Raw genomic sequence first — 22,685 nt, 5'->3', positions numbered from 1 at the left:
ATAAGAACAATATGATAAACAGAATTTATCTCATCTTGAATTAATAAAAAATATAATTGTCTTTAACAGCGCGCTCGTAGTGAGTTAACATCGTGTGCAGTATCCCTTGTGGGAACATCTCGCACGCTAGTGGGAGCTCTGGGCGGGAACAGTGGAACCACTGCAGCATCAGCGCTCGCTGACTGCTTGGCGCCGTTGAGGAGGCTTGCTGATCTTGCTCAGGTATATATTTGATTCTTCCTTTGACATGTTATACTTATAAATTAACTATTACTTATTATTTGCGATGGGCGGTGGTAATCGCTCGACATTAGATTATTTTCGATGGATTGTGATGAATGTTTGTTACTTTTTCATGCTACGAGTAAAATAATGTTGATTGTTTGTATACACTTATATTAAGACAATAAATGACTGATAGATTAGATTTTTATCCTAATAAGATAATAACAAAAGTGAGCAGATTAAGCAAATTAATTAAACAATAAGCAGTGCTTTAATCAAAATTTAAAGAGCTGGTTAAAAAGCATAATATTTCTCTAAAAACAAATGTTGAACTATAAATGTGTACACGTATTTATTTTATTATAATTAATTTATTTTACAGGCACTCGGCACACACACCTCCGCGCCTCTACAAACGCGTAATCTTGTCCTGCGCGTCCACGATGTGACTGCGGCCTTCAAGGAGCTGGCTGGTGCTGAAATGGCACAAATCATTCATGAGCACAACACAAAAGCCTCCCAAGGTCACGGCCAAGACAAAAATTCCACCTTAGAAGGACAATTGGCTCTACGCGCTGAATGCCTCGCTAATGTTCTGGCAACACTACTCAGAAGTTTGCGCGTGTTTTCGCCGTAACCTCGGGTGACAGCTGTCAAACTCGCGCCAAAACATTGCGCCACAGATAATAATTAACCGCTTCTCACAACAGAATAAAAATTATTATTCGTGTAACATTGATTTAGTGTACATTCTTTTATTACCGTTACTAAAATGAGACCAAATAAATTTAGGTATGTTTGTATAATTAATGTAGCGACATTTTGTTAGTTAAGTTGTAGTTTTGTAAATTTTAACATTCGTTAATATTAATTGTTAACTTTTAATGTGTTTGTTTAAATTTTATTTATATGGCCTAAGGTGAACGGATCTGCAATAAATTCTGGACGGACGTTTTTATGTATTTTCATAATGTTTAAGGAAATGTAGAATAAAGATCAGGTCTTCCTATATCATGACATCATTTAAAACGTCGGCTAACCAGTCTGAATCCGTAGGAGTGTTACCATAGTAAATAATTATCTGTATAACATATCTCAATATTTAAATAATCTACGATGTATATTTTCTAAACTTTTAGCGCTGTAACTCGGCGCGTTAACTTACTAAAACTAACCATATCGTTTTAAAATGCTTGCATAATGCATATAATATTAACTGCAATTGATATAAATACCACAATAATGCAATACTTTTTATTTTGGCTGGTTTATAATGTTTAATTACTCTTGCATAATAATTGCCTGCATAAAAAACGCGATGTGCTGATATTTCAATATTGGTGCTATTATAAAATTAATTTGAAATCTTTTTACACAAGTTTATAGTCTGTGGGAACCATGCTTTTGTTTTTTTTTTTTATTTTATTTTAAAGTTGTAATGTCACCTATAAGTACAATTTATTTTGCAATTTTCCTTTAGCCAAAGATATTTTTTCCAAGAACCAACTAAAGCATTTCTTATTCATTCCTTCTTTACTTAAATTAAGTATAAACTGACATAATATATTGAAATGTATTATTATTAGAGTGAATAGAACATATGTACTTCATAAAGATTTATTCAAAATAATATGTTTTATTCATTAGTCCAGGGTTACGCGTTAAATATAGTAAATATTATCTTTTTCTTATCCCTACCACGACGTATTTCTGTAAAGTTGCATACAGTAAATTATTTTTTGAAAAATAAGATCATAAAGAAGTTTCACTTCTTACGTGTGTACACTAGTAGGTACACGCACACATTTTTTTTAACCGATTGTCTTCATTTTGGCTTCGTCATACCTTGAGTATATTTGTCTATGGTCATACCCAAGTTAGAAAATATTATTTTACATGACTCAAAAGTACAAGAGTCAGTAATTATCAGATAATCAAAACATTATTAATAAATTTTTAGCTTTAATTTTAATTTAACACAAATTAAAAAATAAAACCAGCACTGTGGAATGTTTCTAACAACCTTGGGACATTTTATGCATTTTTTTTTCTAATATCTCTAAAAAATAAATTACTTATATATGTACTATATTTAATGCGTAAACATGAGGATTAATGTTATAGTTAAATCGTTATATACAAGGTAACATATATCACACCAATTTATTTATTGTTTAAAATATCATAATGCTATGCATTTGATGTAATAAAGTAATTACAGTATATGCGTTGTTTTATTGTTTCCTTTACTACAAATACGAAAATATAAAAATAAAGTTTGTAATAGATTGATATGCTTTAATCAATGAAATTTTAGCTTTAATTTAGTGAAATCTAGCTATTTTTTGCTTTAGTCTGTACATTTTTATCCTGGTTGAGATCTAAGCCAACCAAAGTCAAAAAAAGTATCAATTTTTCCCAATGTTTTTTCCCCATAGTTTCACCTGAACCATCCTCTTTTTACACGCTTTATATTAGCTTCACCTGTATGTTTGTTTGTAACCGACTTCTTTGGGCGCGATTTTGACCCACTTTAAACGGCCAGATTTTGTTCAAACTTTGTAGATTTATTGAGGACCGATGACAATACACTAATTTGATAAAATTTTCTATTTTTAGTTCGGTTTTCTATAAAAAGTGTGTTTTTTAGTTTTTTTTTAACTATTATTTTTATTATTTATATATTTGGACTGTGACTCAGGTGTCAACATAATGGGAGAACAGACGGTTTGAAAATTAGCATAAGAATTGTTTGTAACAAAGCAGTAAATACCAAATATACAAATGAGTCGTGTACACCAACTACTTTTAAATGTTCCCTGCAAGTACTCTGTAGAAAATACTATTTACTTATAATAATAAAATAATGATTATTATAGGTATATTGTATTTCCTATAACATATTTTGTCGGATTTTATTTTCATTTCATTATATTCTTGTAAAGAGGAAAGATTTGATTTTTTGTGTGTTAACGATTTAATATAAAATTTATTTTACCTTTAGAATGCTCTACATCTTTACATAGGCATCCTTTACATACAATCTTAAGACTTCTAAAACAATGTTAGGTATATATTTTACTATTACTATTTTTACATAAACATTAGATATGTTTATGTAAAAATAAAAATAATTTTAAACTGGCTTTTTACACTTAGGGCCGATTTTTCAATGCTTGGATAAAACTTATCCGTCCAATAAAGTATTACACAATAATATTAAAATGTCACGTAAACTGTCAAATACGGGCAATTAGAATACGTTTTTAATATGGTGGTTTTATACATTATTCGACGAATAAGTTTTATCCAAGCATTGAAAAATCGGCCCTTAGAACAAAAATAAGAGCCACTAATTAACGTCCTATCATAAGTACCTACATTGTACTACAGATAAAAAACGTAACTTTATTACATACATACATTTGTCATCAGGATGCGCGCAGGATTCTCACACGACGCGGACCGGTCTATTGCAAATAGAAGCCTGTGTCTAATACTTGCCTTGTATGGTTCCGTATGTTATAATTTAAGAAGCATTAGGTAAACTACGTTAAAACCGCGCAAGAAGAACTATGTTAATCCCGCGGTTGTTCTTGGAAGGTACCTGGATGATAGACCTAGTATCATACGAACTTATGCTATTATGTAATTATAGATGTAATTAGTTAGAAAGTATTGTACTTGAGACTTCGCACAAATGTACGTGGGTTTTTTTGCACGAAATATATCTTTTATTAAATGCCAAGTATCTACCTACTTTTTTAAAATTATAAAAAAGTATATAAATGCACGTAATTATATTGCACGCCTCATAAGCGAAGCGTTGAGGTGGGTACTACTGTCACTTCGCGCAAAACATCTGATTTTTCAAACTTAAAATGTCTTTATGTATCATACATTGCACTTGTAAGATAATACATACACACACATATTAAGAAAAAACACTATTTTTAACGTTCATGATATTTTTGATGTCATTTTTGTTATTTAAACTAGTTAAAAAACAGTTTAAAAAAGTTCTGTCTTGGACGTCCGTGTGTCTGTATGTGCGGATCCTTTTTCTTGTTAACACGATAGCGACCGAAATACTTTACTAATCGAGTCTTTTTTTTTCTCTTACGCTTGAGTATGCTCAGGAATAGAACCCTTTCATTTTTCAGGGTCTGATTCTATGTGGTTTAATTGTTATTAAATAAACAAAAATAATAATTAATAAATATTTATTAAAAAAAATTATGAGGCGTGCACTTTTGGATTTTCCAAATTATTTAAGTATTGCATCAGATTGTGTCAAATTATATTTCCTGCAGATCTCTAAACTAGTGAGTGAGATGATCTTACGAAACAAGATGAACAGAAATAGTGCAATTATTAAGTCGGTGACCACAGCCAGCTCAGCTAAGATATGAAAATGTGATATATCTTTGGCGTGGTACCTATAGGTAGATACGAAGGTATATATGTAATTTTATAATAAATGCTGTTCATAATTATACATATAAGGATAAGGATAAAAAGAAATGAAACCTACAGGGTAGGTATTTCCGGAGAATCTTGAAATTTGGTATGAATCTGCTTCTTATTGAAATGGCGAAATGCATAATTATTAAGGGGCCCTGCTCCGAAATGTATGTTTCTAAATCATGGTTTTTGGATAGAAATCATCATATTTAAAATCCTAAAAAAATATATAGCACAGATAAACGTTTGATCTAGTGACTTTTTTGGATAAAAACACAATATTAAACATTTGACTCGATCAAAAAAAAATCAGAAGTAACATCGATTTTAAAAGCATAATCAGTTTTATGAGAATTAGGGGAACGCTATGTTTATGAAAATTTGACATTTCATTTACTAATCAGGTTTTACAGGGAAATTTTTGGATAGATTTTTAATTTAGCCCTTATTTTTTTCTATATAAAATATAATACGTAAAATGCGACTCGCGCGCACCACGTCAGTGCCGCCAGAGTCCAGCCGGACGTCATCGAAGGAGGACCTGTGCTAGTTTTGCTCCCGACCACGTTGCAGTCGCCGCTCGCGTATTAGAACCGAGCGGCGAGTAAACGGCGAGCATGTCACGGTATAAATAAATCAGTAGTTTGCTACTTAGGAAAAGTTCAGATTTAAAGATATCATAGGTAATGTGACGAATATAATTTATTTCATTCCGACCGTTTCTCGGAATAACATACATTTACTAAGAAGGGTTTAATATATTGCCGGTAACATAATATTATGATGTATGATAATAATTAATAATTCATAAAAAAGTATTTTATACATTTCTTAAAAAGCTTCGATATTGTATACAATAATACAAATCATTAATTGATTATTATTCAAATTGTTGTAAAATAGTCACACTTTTTTAAGTTGGTTGAATACACTAACTTACTTATTACATACTTATATTCAATTATTATTTTGCCTTTTTTATTTGTTTTACTTTTAATTATTATTACCAATATTTTCAGAAGAAAATAAATTAATGTATCCAGAACGAGAGTTTCATTTTAAACTTTAAATGTATGTATAAAATAGACCAAAAAATTTTTACGAGAAATTAACAATAAATTATCTTTTATATTGTTTCTATCGATTTGAATAATAAAATAAAATTTGAAAAAGGAATGTTTCCTTTCAGAAAAATTTGCTATCCCTAGTATTTCAAGTACTTTCCATTCAGGGCACATCGAAAATTTCCACACTGTATATATACAAACAAATATATAAATATGCAAATATTGCTCGTTTAATGGTATAGGATAAGTAGTAAATTTATTTATCAACAACATTCCTACGATAGCAAATAAAATCGAACTACTGATTTATTTATACTGTGGCATAATCGCCCGCCTTCATAGGTCACCGGAGTTCATGCCGCGCCGGCTCCTGCGCAACGCGGGCGCGAGCCATCTCAGTGCCTAAAATGCCTAAACTTTCAGTACAAGGGGCTCTTAATGTTAATTTACAATATGTATTTAATTAAAAAAAACATGTTCGTACGAAATTCTGTTGATTGGTTTTTCTTTTCCACACTGTTGCTATTTTAATGTGGTACTTATGACTTATCCAGCATAAAATTTTACTCAATTTTTTTGTTGTCTGGAACCTCCGAATTCGATATATCTCTTAAGCGCGTCACACACGGTGAAGATACTATAATATTTTATATTACAGTATCTTAAGGTATCCGGTATCAGCGTTCTGACCATCATTTTGCTTTTTGTCATTGCGTACTAAGACCCCTGTAGAACCGCCATCCTGTTACAAATGACCCGAAAATGGGTCATTTGTAACACAGTTTGTTACAGTTACAGTACCTATCTTAAGATAAAATATTATACACCTTCACCGTGTGAGACGCGCTTTATCCTTATCTAAGCTACACACTTGATCTCTTAATATATTATATCTTTTACTGTGTGCAAAATCACCAAGTCCAATGTTTACAAATATGGCGATCAAAGTTAACTGAACTTGATATTTTTTATTTGAAACCTGTTAACGTCGATACCTTGACACAATGTATTCAATTAAATAAATAACCTAGTATTATCTAGATATCTGACGTGTCTTTACTAGCTTCTTTTTTATATTTAAAAGCTTTGAAAATCGACATTAAAATATTAGTTACACAAAAACAAGAAAAAAAGTCCATAATGCAATATTTTTCTGTAGATGAAAAGATTTTCTGAACGAAAAATAACTACACAACATAAAAAACTTAAAGAGTATGTTTTACCGATAAACATAGATTTTTCAATTAATAGAAAGCTCTAATATACGAAAGATAATAAGTAATTATTATAAAACTCTATTTCACATTCTCTGTGACCCTATTTGACAGACTCTACATTATAATTTATCTTATTTTGTAAATTGGTCTCCATAAATTTTTTATATTGTTGTATTTCACAAACTTTGTTGGTCGATTTAAAAATTAAATAAATAAATAAATAAATAAATATTAACTCTATGTTTTATTCTGTCTTCTTATTATAATTACATTAGGTGAGAGAATGATACACTAGGACAATATTTAACTGCTAACCATAAATTATAATTATTTAGGATAAGATATAGACATACCTACTACTTACCAAATAAATGGAGAAGGTAGTAGGTATAAACTTCGAAAAACCAGGGAAATATCCTTCGTAAAGTCCGCCCGTCTATACTTCTACTAATATAGTCAAATTCGTTGTTTACAACACAAAACATCACCTGTCCTGCGGAATTGTCTCTATAAATAGCACTAAACATTTAACAACTTGTACAGGCATTTAGTATACCGTTATAAAAATATACGTTGCATATTTTGGTGACGTAAATCGCCTCAGTGTTAAAGGAACTTTCAATTGATTTTGAAAGAAAGAAAATCTTCTTTCTTTCTTTCTTCTTTCTTTCAATTGATTTTGTATGAAAAGGCTCTACAAAAGTATAAAGATGCCTAAAATTATGACTAACGAGACTTCCGTGATTTGGTATCTTTGAATCTTGCCAAAGAAGTTTCACTTCGGACACGTTTTTTTTTTTTTTTGTGTGGTGTCTCTCAATGTTAGCCAGAAGGGCTTCTACATTTTAACGCGGACGCGGGGGTGAACTGAAGGTTCACCCTGGTAGCGACATGCACAAGGGCGTCCCCCCTTGACGGGGACCACGAACCTCGGCTTGAGCTGTCGCTTGAGTGGAGGAGGCCAGAAGGGCCCTAATCGGACGGGTTCGGACACGTGTGCACACGCTCTTATATATTTATTAAATGTATGTAGTTCACTGATCACTATTCACCATCCATCATCTATCAAAACATTGTAACTATATTAAGTAAATGAAGTACCTACACACGACATTTCGAATCGGTAATACTAAAAAAAATTCATAAACACTTGTAAATGCAAATATGATAGAGTTTTTACCGGTTTTTGAAAATACCGGTTTAAACTAGTAAAAAATTCACTTTTCATCCGTTAACTCAATGCACAGAGCAAATAAACATTAAAACGTCAAGATAAGAGCCCATTTATCGAAGGGCTAACGTAATTATTGTATAAAAACGTTAAAAACTATACAATAAGGTGTTGGCGTGTCATTTGTGTGCAGACTCTTCTGTTTGTGTGTCATCTTTAATTCAAGTTAGTTATGTGGGGCACAGAGTAATGGGGGTATAGATACATGAACGATTATTTTTGATACCATTTAGAGCTTCGGTTAAGAAGAGTAATGAAGTTATAGAGGCATTTAAAGTACACAATAATCTTATGGTTTGCTCTTGTTTGCGGGAATGAGTTTTGTCGATTAACACTAAGCATACCTTAATAGTATTAAATAATATTATATGATACCTAATATGAAAAAATACTAACCATTCTTACCATAACTACTTCTTTAAGGCACGGGAGTGATCCGACGCCATCTTCTTGATCTAACTACTAGAATAGTACATATTATATTATCTGTGATTTCAAGTGCTAATTTACCAATACGCTACTAAATGACTGACCGGTTTGCTTGGTTGGTAGTGGTCCTGCCTTGCCTGGTCGTGGGTTCGATTCCCACCCGGGGCAAATATTTGTGTGATGAACATAGATGTTTTCTCTGTGTCTGGTTGTTAGTTATCTATATAAGTATTTATTTAAAAGTTATATATGTATGTTTATCAGCCATCTGGTTTCCATAACACAAGCGAAATCTTAGTATGGGATCAGATCGTGCCGTGTGTGAAAATTATCCTGAAATATTTATTTATTTAAATCATACAAAAACCGGAAAACATAAACCTCCTATCACAATCTTTTGAAAACCTTACATAGAGTATATAACAACTATACATGCCTAACTACGCTATAGCTAAAAAATGTTCATTTATATGCGGTTCGCGAACCAATAAACCCTGCCTTCGCAGTTTATGTGGTTATTGAAATTCAACGTGGATTTAAACCGCGCTCATTCAATAGCCATTTATTATTGCCTCAAATTGACTGGTAGTCTAAGAAAATTGTAGCCAGTTTACCTATAAATACAGCTAGCATCACTGTATGATGTTACCCCCTTAGGTTGCCCCATTGTTCTAGTGGTTGCTTTATCGAAATGTCACAGATTCGAAACGGAATCAAAGGATTTGCTATTTTTCAATTTTCTGAAGCAACTCTGTCAGAATTTGGAGCAAATGGATTCTTATATTAAACACTGGTTAAATCTTACTAATATTATAAATGCGAAAAATTGTGAGGATGTGTGTGTGTGTTTGTTACTATTTCACGCAAATTCTACTGAACCGATTACAATGAAATTTAGCACACATATAGAGGGTAGCTTGGATTAACACATAGGATAGGTTTTATCCCGGAAATCTCACGGGATCGGGAACTATGCGGGTTTTTCTTAGAAAACGCGGGCGAAGCTTCGGGCGGAAATCTAGTTGTATATTTAACTCTTGCAAATTTTTTGATTGATCAATTTTTGATTATGTGCAATCTGTTTATAAAACTTTATATAAGAACATAACTTCTCATTAAAGTGTTGTTGTATGATAATAATTAATAACACAGCCCCCCTGTAGATAAACGTTTATCTACAGCTTACGTCAATCTCATACATTCGTAGTCTATTCTATTGAACGCTACGCTAACAGAAAGCCACTTGACTAGGGGGGCTGTATTTGTCTTTATTTTTAATTACTCTGCACAATTACTCTGAAAAGGTCAGTGCGCGTTTCAATTAATGAATTAAATTCCAAATGCCACGATCGAGACTCAAACCTGCGACCATCGGTAACCTTTCAATGCTAACATAACTGTTCCGTGGAGATAATTAGATATCGGTCAAGTCTGTGCCGATTCTAACTACATATATAGGTGATTATTATGTACTTACTTTATCATCTGGCTTCACTTGTAATTTACATATTAAAGATTAAAAAATTCTACGATTCTACAAAAAATTCAGCTCCATATTTTGCAGATTTAACAAACTGGTTCTTTAAAAAGCTTTCAATGAAACCAGTTAAAAACCTAAAATCAAAATCTGGTAGTTTTACTACAGCCCGGGTTTATCTCTGACTAGCGGTCCGCCAAAAGGTAGCCTATGTTCTTTCTCAGGGTCTAAAGATTATCTGTGCCAAATTTCATCAAAATCGGTCCAGTAGTTTATGCGTGAAAACCATACATACATAATTACAAACCTTCTTTATAATATTAGTATAGATAGAAAAATAGGCAAATATAAAGTCTATGCCACTCAAGAATAGACTTTTTCTTCTGGTGGCTTTCGTATTTTAGTTTTAGAATATAACTTCAGAAAAAGATGATCACTTGATCACATCGCTTAACAAACATTAAATATTATCCCTTATTATTTATCCTTATTTTTCCCAGCATCTATTTTGCTATAACTCATTCATAGGCAAGTAGCAGGGAGGGCTGAGTGCAACGTCCCTCCCGACCGGTTCCTAATCGTTGAGACTCCTTGAGAAAAACTTAGAATAAATACTGCGACTGGCGACATGCTCCCGCGGTATTTTAACCGATTTAAAATCTTTAGGGATGATATAGTTTATAACAAAGACAGGAGATATGGGGATGGAATAGTATCTATTGATGTTATAGGACATGATAAACAAAATAATGTATAGAAATGCGACTTATTTTTAGTAGAAATAGATCGCACTAGTCTTACTTACTTTCCTACACTAATACTTACTACTTAGTACTTATGTACTTATATATTAGGTATCCTGTTATTATTGAAAAAAGGCAAAATCTTATTAAATTTTAGTCATTAAATCTGCATAAGCATGCCTTGCATTCTTGCATGCCAAGATTTATGTAAGCAGTAACTAATCTTATTACTTTGGCAGACTCTGTTGAATCGTGTTAGTATCGATCGTTTTATAGATATTTCAAGCTCAAACTCATTACTCAAACATTTATTTATTCAATTAGACTTCTTCTAGAAGCACTTTTGAATCGTCATTACATTTTTTAAAATTTACCACCGATTCGGAAAGCAGTATCGAGAAGAAGAATTCAATTTTTTGTTCCATCATTGTCGTGAAGTTTAAGTTTATCATATTGGCATTTATCTGTAAAAACTACCAACTTTAAGTATGTTTGGCAGCTTTTTCAAGCAGAATTTGGCAGGCATGTAAAGCTTTTTTTAGAGGAAATATAATCTTCGTATTGGAACTGTTAGCCAACTAGAATTGTTAGCCAATTTTAAATTTTAAGTGTGTTAATATTAAAAATTTCTGGTAGTATTTGTTGCATGTTCTATCTTCTATGCCAGTATAACTTCTTAAGTATTTAATAGGTTTAATTATATGTTATTAATGTCACAGCATGTTTTTCATCGCATGCAAATAAGTTTTTCACGGCATACCATACAGGATCAACTAGACCTTCTCACGCCAAACTTGGTGATAATTATTTATATGAACTGCTGTTTATACCTATATAGCAACGAGTTTATTCTAAGCCTAAGTTATAAACTGTTTTTTTATAGCGGGGTTAACGAACGGTTTTATTTTTATTTCATTAGTACCTATTTACATAACAATTTTGTAGATTACACCTGGTTAGAGGACTGCAAATTTTTTTGGTACGTAGGTACCTGAATATTTTTTTAGGTTTTTAGACTCCCCAGTGCTTATCTGACTTCTTCTAAGTTTTCTTTAAGATTATGATTTTAATTATTTATTTAAAAACGGATAAATAGGTATTTATAGAGATAATAGAAGTGTGACTAGACATAATAGAGGGAGACTCTACCACACTGTACCTAGAAATTGAATGTGTGTATGGCATTTTTCATTAAACTCTGCATTTTCGGATCCTTTGATTTGGCCCGTTTTTATTATGTTATTATATTATTAACCTAACACTAACCTCACACTGGGTTGCAGTATGAAACAATAATAGGCCTGTTGATGTAAAGCTTTTTGCCGTGTTTGCAAATTCATTAATATCTGTTTGATGTTTACGCTTTACAATTTACAAATATCTTGTCTTTTTTTTAAGCTATTGCATAGCTTCTATCGCGGGCCTTGAGCGCGGGGACCGAATCCAGAAATTCCATAACGAAAAACCTCACGCTCCCCACTCCGACCTGCATGGACGTGTGACTTGAAGGCATGCTATGTAATAGCTTTACCGCGGCAGTCCCCGAGGGCCACACGTCTTTTTTCATTTCAATGTTACACAAATTTTTGAATAAGCGTCAATTTAATTTGCAAAAGTCGTATATTTTTCCAATAAGAACAAATCTCACAAGGAAAGAAAAGTTACAAAAAATAATATTCTAAATGGCACATTTACAAATAAATAATTACTTACTCCAGGAAGCTTACAATATCAAAGTTACATCAATAATTTCGCACTCAATCATAGCAAAGTAAAAGAGGCGATAAGTAACAATATAACCGACTTATAAAATAAACAATGCAACGAGTTTATAATTTATTTTACTGATTAGTTTTTATTACTGCGCTCCGTCTATCTTTTTACGATTCACAAACCTGAACTTAGGCTTGCTACATATGGCGCGGTTAGACGGGTGAAAAGTTTAATTTAGACTTTAGTTGAAAAAAAAAACATAATAAATATATGCAAGTATTTTTTGCCTTATCACTGTTTGAAATTTCTATTTTTCTCATCAATAAAAAAAGCACAATAATTATCTGCTTAGGTCCGGAAAAGAACATTTTTTTTTGTTATTGAAGAATATTCCAAAAACCATTAAAAGCTCTGTCACAAGTAGGAAGGTACATGATGTACTTCCATAACACAGAAATATTGTAGAAAATAGAGGAAAATAAAATACAACTTCGATTTAAGTACACATTAATTTATTAGATAATTGATATCTAGTAAACTTATACAAACATACTGAGCAAGTTTTAAACTTACTTCAGGTCTAAGGAAAGCATTTTTGCGCTTAGTTCGATGGAAAACCGGTGGTTAGATTCTTGGTTCTTGGTTAGACTCTTACTTAGGTGGTTAGAGTCTTACTAACAAAATAAGTTTTCTAAGTGAGCGCTGTGTAATTTTCCATACAATCTTTTTACGAATTTGCTAGTGACTAAGATCACTGTAAACTCTTGGTAGGTCTACAGGACTTAAAAACCATTGATGTGAAAAGCTGGAGAAAAGTGTGAATACGGAGAAAACTATCTGGCGGCTGTAGAGCCTCAGATGAAAATGATCTTGCGCGTTTAGGATTACCCGCATTAAGTGAAGTCCCATGTCCCCTAGTGGGGTAAAGGGCAGATGCATTATATACATCTGTTTCACTGATCGATTTTCTTTAGGGACAAGTAAGATATCAGCCTTTTGTGTCCTGCCAGGGCGAGACATTTTGTTTTCTTCGTCTCCACCGGGAATCGAACCCAGGACCCCTCAGTTCTACGCTCACGCGTTAACCACTGTACCAAGGAGGCGGTCTATTACCCGCATTAATATACTATAATAGTCCTTCTATTGCAAAAAACAGCTAAAAACGCGTCTAACCGCCTCGTCTGTAACCACCCTTATTCTCGTTGGCGGTTGGCGTTGGTCAGTAAAGTACTTTCGCCGAACGTCGGCATTTCTCCCCAAGGACACACAAACCTGTCTCGATGTGACGCTTCACCGCACCCGTATTATTTTACACTAATTTTATTATTACTTCAAACCTCATTTAATTAAAAGCTTGTAAAAAAAGGTTAAATATCATTTGCGAAATTACGTCGGATTTATTAATAATAGTAATAAATAGATATATTATGTGTAAAGTACCACTAACGTAATAGATTATTGTATAAAAAAATATTTTTATGCAATATTCAATGCAAAAAATATATAAGTAGGTATGCTTAGTATTTTAGTGATAATATAATATTATCTATCTATGTTGTTTTACTCATTTCTTTTATCTTAAATCTGATGAAAAATCTTAAAATATTATATGTATCTATTTGATTTGCAAAAAATATTTTATAGGCCTCCAAATTTGGAGAATTACTGTGGTTATAAAAAAATTAAATCTTACTTATTATTGCAAAACTTATTAAGGCTTTTTAGATATTTTTTATTTTATTCCATTGATATTTATATAAAAAAAATATTATGTTTTGACTACAAAAAAAGACCTCTCCTTTTTTAATTAGCGAGAGTAAGTAAGTGGATTTTACGTTCTTTTTTTCAAAAAATTAAATAAATTAAATAAATTCTATCAATTTCATGAATTACATAATATTTTTATATCATTAACTTTTTAATATAATATTCCATCTAAATTCGATTAAGTTTTTACACACAATTACGTAATATTGCATCTTTCACACATGAACTTTATCGAAAGCACGTGGCTTTCATATAGTAAGTAGGTATCTGCAATTTTTTAAAATACTACTTAAACATGATTTATATTTAAAAAATACATTTCACATTGAATGTTACTGAAATAAAGGAATTTTTAAATGCAAATTTGATTTGCAAAAAAATTGCTACGCTTAGCATAATATTTGCAATTATTCGCTAAATTATTTCCCTACGATGGGCTATAATTTATTGACTATCAAAACTGCCATCAAACGTAGAGAATAAATCAAAGTCTTATAAACCCTACAATCACTTCTCAGTTCTACCTGATGCAAGAACTACCAGCGCCTTCAATGCACGAGAGCATATACGTCTTTTAAAAGGGTTAAATCCAACAACAAACAAGGAAAAATAGACTTTAAATGGAAACATTAAGGTTTAAATTTCACTGATTTAGTATTGCCAGTTAAGTTTTTATGGTAGAAAGTGGTAGGCTGGTCAATAACTGTGGTGTAGCAAAAACGTAAGCAGACTAAGACGACATTCCTTGCTTCTACAAGGAACATTAGCTGAACGAATGTTAGAATGTCTCTCATCGTGGTATATGAACAGAATTTTTATTTGTTGATGTGAATTTGGTATAATTACACGCTAATTCCAGCTGGCTGATTTAAAAATGTTTTTGTCAGGAATCTTGGATCGTGAATAAAATTATGTGTGGAAATTTTGTTGCCGTGTTTAAATAATATTTAATATATTTTTGTTTTTCATTCACAGAAGATGTAAATACGAGGATTATTTCTTATTCATTTATTTATATTATGCCTCTATGAAAACTCAAAATCAACCTATCGATACATTCATCTTTTCTCTATTTCTTGGCAAAATTATAATGATGTTTCCTATTATTTGAGCCAAAATAACAGATTAATAAGGGTGTTTAGTAGCAAAAATACTAATTAGGTAGTTATAGAGCCCCAATTACTACTACCGTTTTATTCTATTAGCCACCACTTATACCTAAATTATGCATAATTTCTGTAACTGGTTCACGAGAAATTTTACAAAATTAGGCTTAGTTACACCTATTTGGTTTATATTTTCTTCACTAAAGTTATACATATAAGAGTCTATTTTATTGTTTAACAGTATGTTCAACAGACTGGTTATATAAATTATTAAAAAATAGGTACCTTATTTTCTCTATTGTTAATATATTTCTGCTCAAGTTGGCGCCATTTTTTTGTCACAAAAACCTGCGCTGTAAACAGGGGCTATACAGCAACATATCAATACATTTTCCATCATATAATGCATCATTTTTCTTGTATTCCGTTTGTATAGCATCTAACGCATCACAAGGAATGGTGCACAGACCATATAGGGCACATGTCAATTTATTGAACGCAGCCGATGGCCAGTTCCCGCGCATTTCCAATATGGCGGAGAGCGACGTCATTTTTTTGCTTCTTGCCGTATATTTAGTTTATTATTAGACGTGCAATGTTTAGTTGTGTTTATTGTGATATTATATTTCTTGTGGAATCATGGTTTCTTGTTAATATCCATCATTTATAATGCACTTTTTAAGTTGTAAGGAGGATTGGGTTACCGTAGAAAAAATGATTACGAGTGAGGGAGTCTTGGACTCTCGCAAATATCACATTTGTTTGTAGTTATGTAGACCATAATGAGTATGACCTGCATTGAAGGACACTTAGTACTAACATTATTTTCATCTGAATACTTAAGTTAATGCATGATAGCATAAAATTTCTTCTTACCTGTGGTGGTTCTTCCTACAGAAAAATAGAAGAATCGTCTGAATTATATAAAACTAAACTCCGACTGGCTAGATCATACTTTTAAATTTCTATTAAGTAGGAAAAATGGAGTTGGTAAGGGAGGAGAACCAGCTTTTTGACCATGGGTCATTTCATAGTTATGTACCCGTTAACATGACATTATCATCCAAAAGTTCTTAGCAATTATCCAACATTTTATATAGGTTAAGATGTCGAACCCTCTATTGAATTAATTAATCCATCTATGGACTAAAATGACGCTATAATGGAATAAATTATCCAACGGGAACAATTATTTTATTTAACATTTAGCAATAAAGAAGTCAAGTGGAAGCCCAATTAACCTAACTCGTAACACATAGGCATCTAATGAGACCTCAAATACATAGAATGATTATATAATTGGTCCATTTGCATTCAATGTGGAATATTCCAGAATCTATTGGTCTAGGATTCTGAGATCTAAATAAAAAGCTCTTTCGGAAGAATTGGTACAAATTAGAATTAAGGATGTAGCAGCTTACGACTTCAACTGCTTTCTGTAAAATATCTTTCAGAAATATTATGTTTTAAATAGTGGAAAGAAGAATGACATAGGACAGGGTAGAGTGTAGAGAATGACTCTACATTTTCAATTAGACCAATTTATGCAGAAAATAGGCCAAAAAACAACTCCCAAATACATTGCAAATATAATTGATGTATATTTCCAATGTATTTGGGAGTTGTTTTTGATTGCGATTGGCAATCAAACGTTTTTGTTAATTAAAACACAGTAAAATTATTTCCTACTTTCCATCATCTACAAGTTTCTAAAAACCAGTGCTATTCGCAAGTCGCTATCAAGACTCAAGTGAACTTTATAAAAATTGTCGTCGAACCAGTCCACCATCTTGCCACCCCGTTGGTTTGGTCTAACGTGCATTTTAATCGTATTTCTATTAACAGTTTAATGTAAGATCCTTCCTTTGAAATAAGGGTGTTTCACACGAGAAACGTTTTGCAGCTACGTTTTACAAGTAACCAAAAAAGTTTATAAAGCTAATACGACTGTAATTTTAGGCTATTTTCTTAACCCTAGATAGCTAACGTTCGTCAAAATGACGAATACTGAATGAATATATCGCCATCTCTTTTTAACCGTTTCGGTTGTGCGCGTGCGGTGTGAAACCAACTCACAGCGAGCCAAGCTGCGTCGAACTGCGGTCGCGATTTGGCGGTAAGTTGCATAGTTTTTGAGATACCTACTACTCACTCGTCATTTTGACGAATGGTTAGCTTACGTGTAACTTTTTTTATAAATATTATTAGTGTTGATTTTTACTTGTTTTGTTTTAGTTATTCCGTTCAAAGTACAGAATGTCAGGGAGATCGAATATCACAGATGAGGCAATTGCTCGGGCGTTGGATGATGACGATTATTTCCCTTCAACGGAAGAATCTAACAGCGAGAGTGAAGACGAGTTGTTGATGGATGATGTGGAAAGTGATTTTCAGGACGAGGTCTCGGACACTGGTGACCCAATACTTACTGAAGAACATGATCGCACCTTCGCCTAATCAATCTGTTGAGTCACAAGAAGAGTCTTTATTAGCTTCCGATTCAATTATCCACTTGTCTCAGGCCAATATAAGACAAAACAACCTTACAAGTTAACTTTAGTTGGAACTTTGAGGGCTAATAAAAGAGAAATTCCAGAAGAAATGCGGAACAACCGAACTAGACCAGTTGGAACATCCATGTTCTGCTATGATGGGCCACTTACTCTGCCATATAAACCAAAGCCGAGCAAGATGGTTTACTTGCTTTCGTCGTGTGACGAAAACGGAACTATAAACCAATCATCAAAGAAACCTAACATCCATCCTGGTTCAGACTCTCAATCAGACTTCGAAAATGTACAAGGAAAAGAAAGATTTGTGGCTTGTGTTCCTATAAAAAAGACGTATGACAAGAAACGTTTGCAACTGTTGCAAAGTGGCCATTTGCGGCGAGAATTCAGTTGGATTTTGTCCTAATTGTGCCAATAAAATATAATTTTTTAATATAATAATACAAACATACATATTTTTACTTATATACTAAATAAAAATAATATAAGAAAAAAATGTAAAAGTTTATGTTTTAGTTGATTTAAGATTTATCTCATTTTTGATCTCTTGTAACTATGTGCCATTAAGATTTGTTATTTTGTACTTAAAACTCTAAAAAATACTATATTTTGCTAAAAATATCTTTAATTTATATCCTGTAGTTTCTAATATAAAAATAATCTCGGATATAATTACATTAAATTTCATTAAAAACATATTTTAAATTTGTTCGTCAAAAAGTCGAATGGTTAGCATCTCATGGTATTCTAGTAACGTTAGCTATCTAGGGTTAATTATCGTGTTTTTTTTACATTTTAATTTTTAAATCAACATAAAATATAGAGCAGACACACAAAGAGAGATACAGATAAGAAGATAAAAAATGGCCGCATATGTTATTACTTTTTATACATGATAATTTAATTACATATACAGAGCATGAGCATTTTCCATAATCGCACCATAATTATCATGTCTTTATCAGTACTTATATTTTTACTCTGTATGCGACATTGTAAAATCTAGTTTATTTCTCGAAAGATGCCACATAATTTCTCCGTATTCACGTTGATAAAACACTGCACCAAAACCATTTCATTCACACAAAGAGTTCCGTGACATACCTACATACTTCAGTTTTGGAAAGACCAAAGAATAAATCAATTTGGCAAGCACACTCCAATATCTATACATATAATAAAATCGTAGGAAAGTCAAAACTGTACATAGAATATTTTTTTAAAAGAATACATAATCCATGATCTATAATCGATATAGAAGCCAAAAATATAGTTTTTAGAATTTTTGTCTGTTTGTCTGTTTGTCTGTTTGTCTGTTTGTCTGTTTGTCTGTTTGTCTGTATGTTTGACCGAGCTAATCTCGAAAAGTACTGCATAGATTTACGTCAAATTTTGCATGAATATTCCTTAGAGGTCGGGTGAGGATAGTTTAAACATATTATCATGATATCACCTTCGGGGGAGGAGCTGTGAGCCTTTATTTTTCTTACATATTCCGTGTACTACGACAGCGTACAATCTAAAGACTCATGTTTAAATGTTGGTTTCGAGTAAGCCATGCTATTATCTAGCTTTACAAAATAAAAACTATGTCATTTACGTAATTTGGGCAGAGAAACAGTTAAATGAATCTTAGCAGTATAAAGACAAATTTGAAACAGCGCCATCTATGAAGTGTTAGAAAAATCAAACACACGTTAACTATTGGAAATTAATAATCAAATGACGCATATATAAATGTTGTTTGACAATATCTAGATTGTTGACACTATAAAAATTATGCCATTTAAGTAACTTGGGAAGAGAAACATAGTTTAAAGAATGTAAGTTGTATAATGTTAATTTTGTAACAGCGCCATCTATGAGATTTCGTAAAAATCAAATCAATTTAGATGTTAACACTACTGAATACACAGTTGGAAATTAATAATTTAAATATAATTATGTTATTTATTTAACTCTTTAGCCCATATCTTCCCTTCCCTATAAGGTATATTTCGTGTAAATAATAAATATACTACATTTTTTTAAAGTGAGGGTAGTTTAAGTAAAACTAGACACCATTATCTACAGTTAATCTAATATTGATTGCGTTCATTAGTTACAATTTTAAAAATCTTCGTATTTTATAAATTTACTAGCTTACCGCCCGCGGGTTCGTCCGCTTTGTCTAAAACCGAATAAATTATATACTAAAACCTATCTATTAAAAAAACTGCATCAAAATCCGTTGCGAAGTTTTAAAGATTTAAGCATACAAAGGGACATAGGGACAGAGAAAGCGACTTTTTTATACTATGTAGTGATATTTATAAAGCAATTGAATGCCATAAAACCAAAAATATCAAATGCAATCTTCGTGTTTTGTGAATTTTCACCATCATGCGTTCCCACAAAAAGTAAGTTGTTACTTATAGGTATTTATTTTTTATAATGATAGCAATTCATGTTTTTTGTTGGTAGGTATTATATCACACTTTTAGAATGAAATAATAAAATGATGAATTATTTTATTATTTTGAGGTGCATTGGGAACAGTAGTTTTTGATAAAATTTTATTTGTAAGTAGCTTTTTTTATAGATTTACAGTTAACTTTTGATTTTGTTATTTACAGATTCAATGCTCATAAAATTATATCGCCTTTGGAAGACGATTTCTGCTGATATTTTTACAACACCACTTGAAAATTGATGATTTGATGGTAAAGATAGTAGCAGCGAGGATTAAGTGGAAATTAGTAATCATCCGCTTCGTTAATTTTTGACTGAAGTTAATGTCCAACGTCCAATGGTTCAATCATTGGAAGTATCTCGGGAAATTTTGGAGGATATTTTTCAGGAAGGAGAGGAGGGGCAGCCAACCACATATCAAACGACTACGTTTTAGTACCGAAAAAAATGTTATTCCAAATGAAACGTAAATTTTGCACTCACAACTGTACAAGTAATGTTTTTATTTTGACTTTGCGGTTATCTGATTATAATATTTATCGTACTGGGATCAGAGTACATGATACAGTTCATCATCCAGGATTGCTAAGAGCATTTTAACACTGAAAAAGATGTTTTCTTTGAATCGTAGTTGCTTCATTTATTTATTTTTAATCATTTTACATAATATGTTTTATATTTTATAAATATAATATCATTTTCATTATTTAAGTAGATAAAATAAATTATGTAACGGTTTTATAAGAAAACACAGTATATTATATACAGACGGTGATTTCTTCCAGGCAAAAGATATTCATCAGCTCAATAAAATTGAATAGTATGTTGTTAGTTATTCTTTAGATTCACAATTGTAATGAGCATTTCCGCAAGCAAGTTGTATCGTAGTTTAGATATATCATAGTTTTGACATATTAAAGTTCCAACAACACCCTCAAATTTTTGAGCAGGGTTGAGCAAGATAATTTGAAAAATGTGCCGTGTTAAGTATTATAGAAAAGGTTAGTTCGTTGGTAATTATTATTTCTTCTTCATTTACTTACATGTTGTTAGTAAAAATAAACTTTGACTAACAGTCAAAGTATATTTTAACTAATACTACTTAATATCTATTATACCTACTTATGTTCAGTATTTATCTGTATTATTCATCATCATCAGCCCATATACGTTCCCACTGCTGGGACACGGGCCTCCTATGAGGGTACAGGCCATAAACCACCACGCTGGCCAAGTGCGTGTTGGCGGATGACATATTATTATGTCATCGAACTTTTTAATTCTTCGACATGTCGGTTGCCTCACGATGTTTTCCTTCACCGTTCGAGCAGTGGTGATGTTACAACATGCGCAGATAAATTGAAAAATCAATTTATTTCCTGCGCGCTCGCCTGGTCTCGAACCCCGGACTTATCGATTCGAAGTCCGAGGTCTCACCACTGAGCCACCACTGCTTATCTGTATTATTATTGCTTGGTAATTAATATATTTTCATCGTATACCTAATTATAAACATAAGTTTGATGTGTAATTAGCTGGATTTATTTTTACACACTCACAGACTTATATTTTATGTTAAAAGAGTGTTAATAGTGTAAATCATGATATTTTTTCACAATTAATAATAATCCATTTTTCTAATGGTGTTGGCATTAAATTAAACCGCGCTGTCGTTTCGTTCACAAAAAGTGATGTTATGAGGAGCATATTCGGTCCTCATATCATAAAAAATCTGTGCGAAAACAATAAACACGTGTGAGGCCCTCACGGCAGATCGGGGCGGTCTGACGCGAAGTGGGGACAGCGTTGTCACTGTATCGCTCTTGCCACGCTGTTCAACAGACTTATTCGATAGTTCAGTTTTGTGTTAAGACCGCTGTGACAACCAACCTGTGAGACAACCAAACCCGGTCTCCCCTACTATCCCGTGAGACCGAAACCTTCACTGAGAGGGTATGACATCTCACAGCTGATCGCAAACGGCATATTGTACTATCCCGTGAGACCGAAACCCTCACTGAGAGGGAATTACGTCACTACTGATCACGACAGTCATATTTTATCTCGAGAATCTGAAACTTTACTCAATATGAAGACCGTTTGACAAATGATAGGGTGCATGAGTTGCATCATAATATTATTCGATCTCTTGAAGATGAACATGAGTATAAGCAATGACTAGAGTAGGGACGCGAATATTACAATTATATGAGACAAGAACGATTAAGAAGTTTGTTTAATGAAAGATTAAGAATTGAAACTATTCGGTCTCTGGAAACGGACGA

The 22,685-nt window shown here is 32.2% G+C and overlaps 1 protein-coding gene across 1 annotated transcript in view; it reads left to right on the top strand.

Moving 5' to 3' along the window:
- Positions 1 to 2,450, top strand: part of LOC149482626 (uncharacterized) — a 160,619-nt gene extending 158,169 nt beyond the window's left edge. Inside the window, exons 13-14 of the mRNA XM_089703233.1 lie at positions 70 to 222; positions 608 to 2,450. Coding sequence (XP_089559359.1) covers positions 70 to 222; positions 608 to 862 — 408 coding nt within the window. The 3' untranslated portion in view covers positions 863 to 2,450. The remainder of the gene's footprint in view (positions 1 to 69; positions 223 to 607) is intronic.
- Positions 2,451 to 22,685: the final 20,235 nt, after the last annotated feature.

This window comes from Colias philodice, chromosome 14 (assembly GCF_061535455.1).
Source record: "Colias philodice isolate Cphi_HAF_F1 chromosome 14, ilColPhil1 Martin Lab GWU primary, whole genome shotgun sequence".
Lineage (NCBI taxonomy): Eukaryota > Metazoa > Arthropoda > Insecta > Lepidoptera > Pieridae > Colias > Colias philodice.
This window is presented reverse-complemented; position numbering and strand designations above follow the sequence as displayed.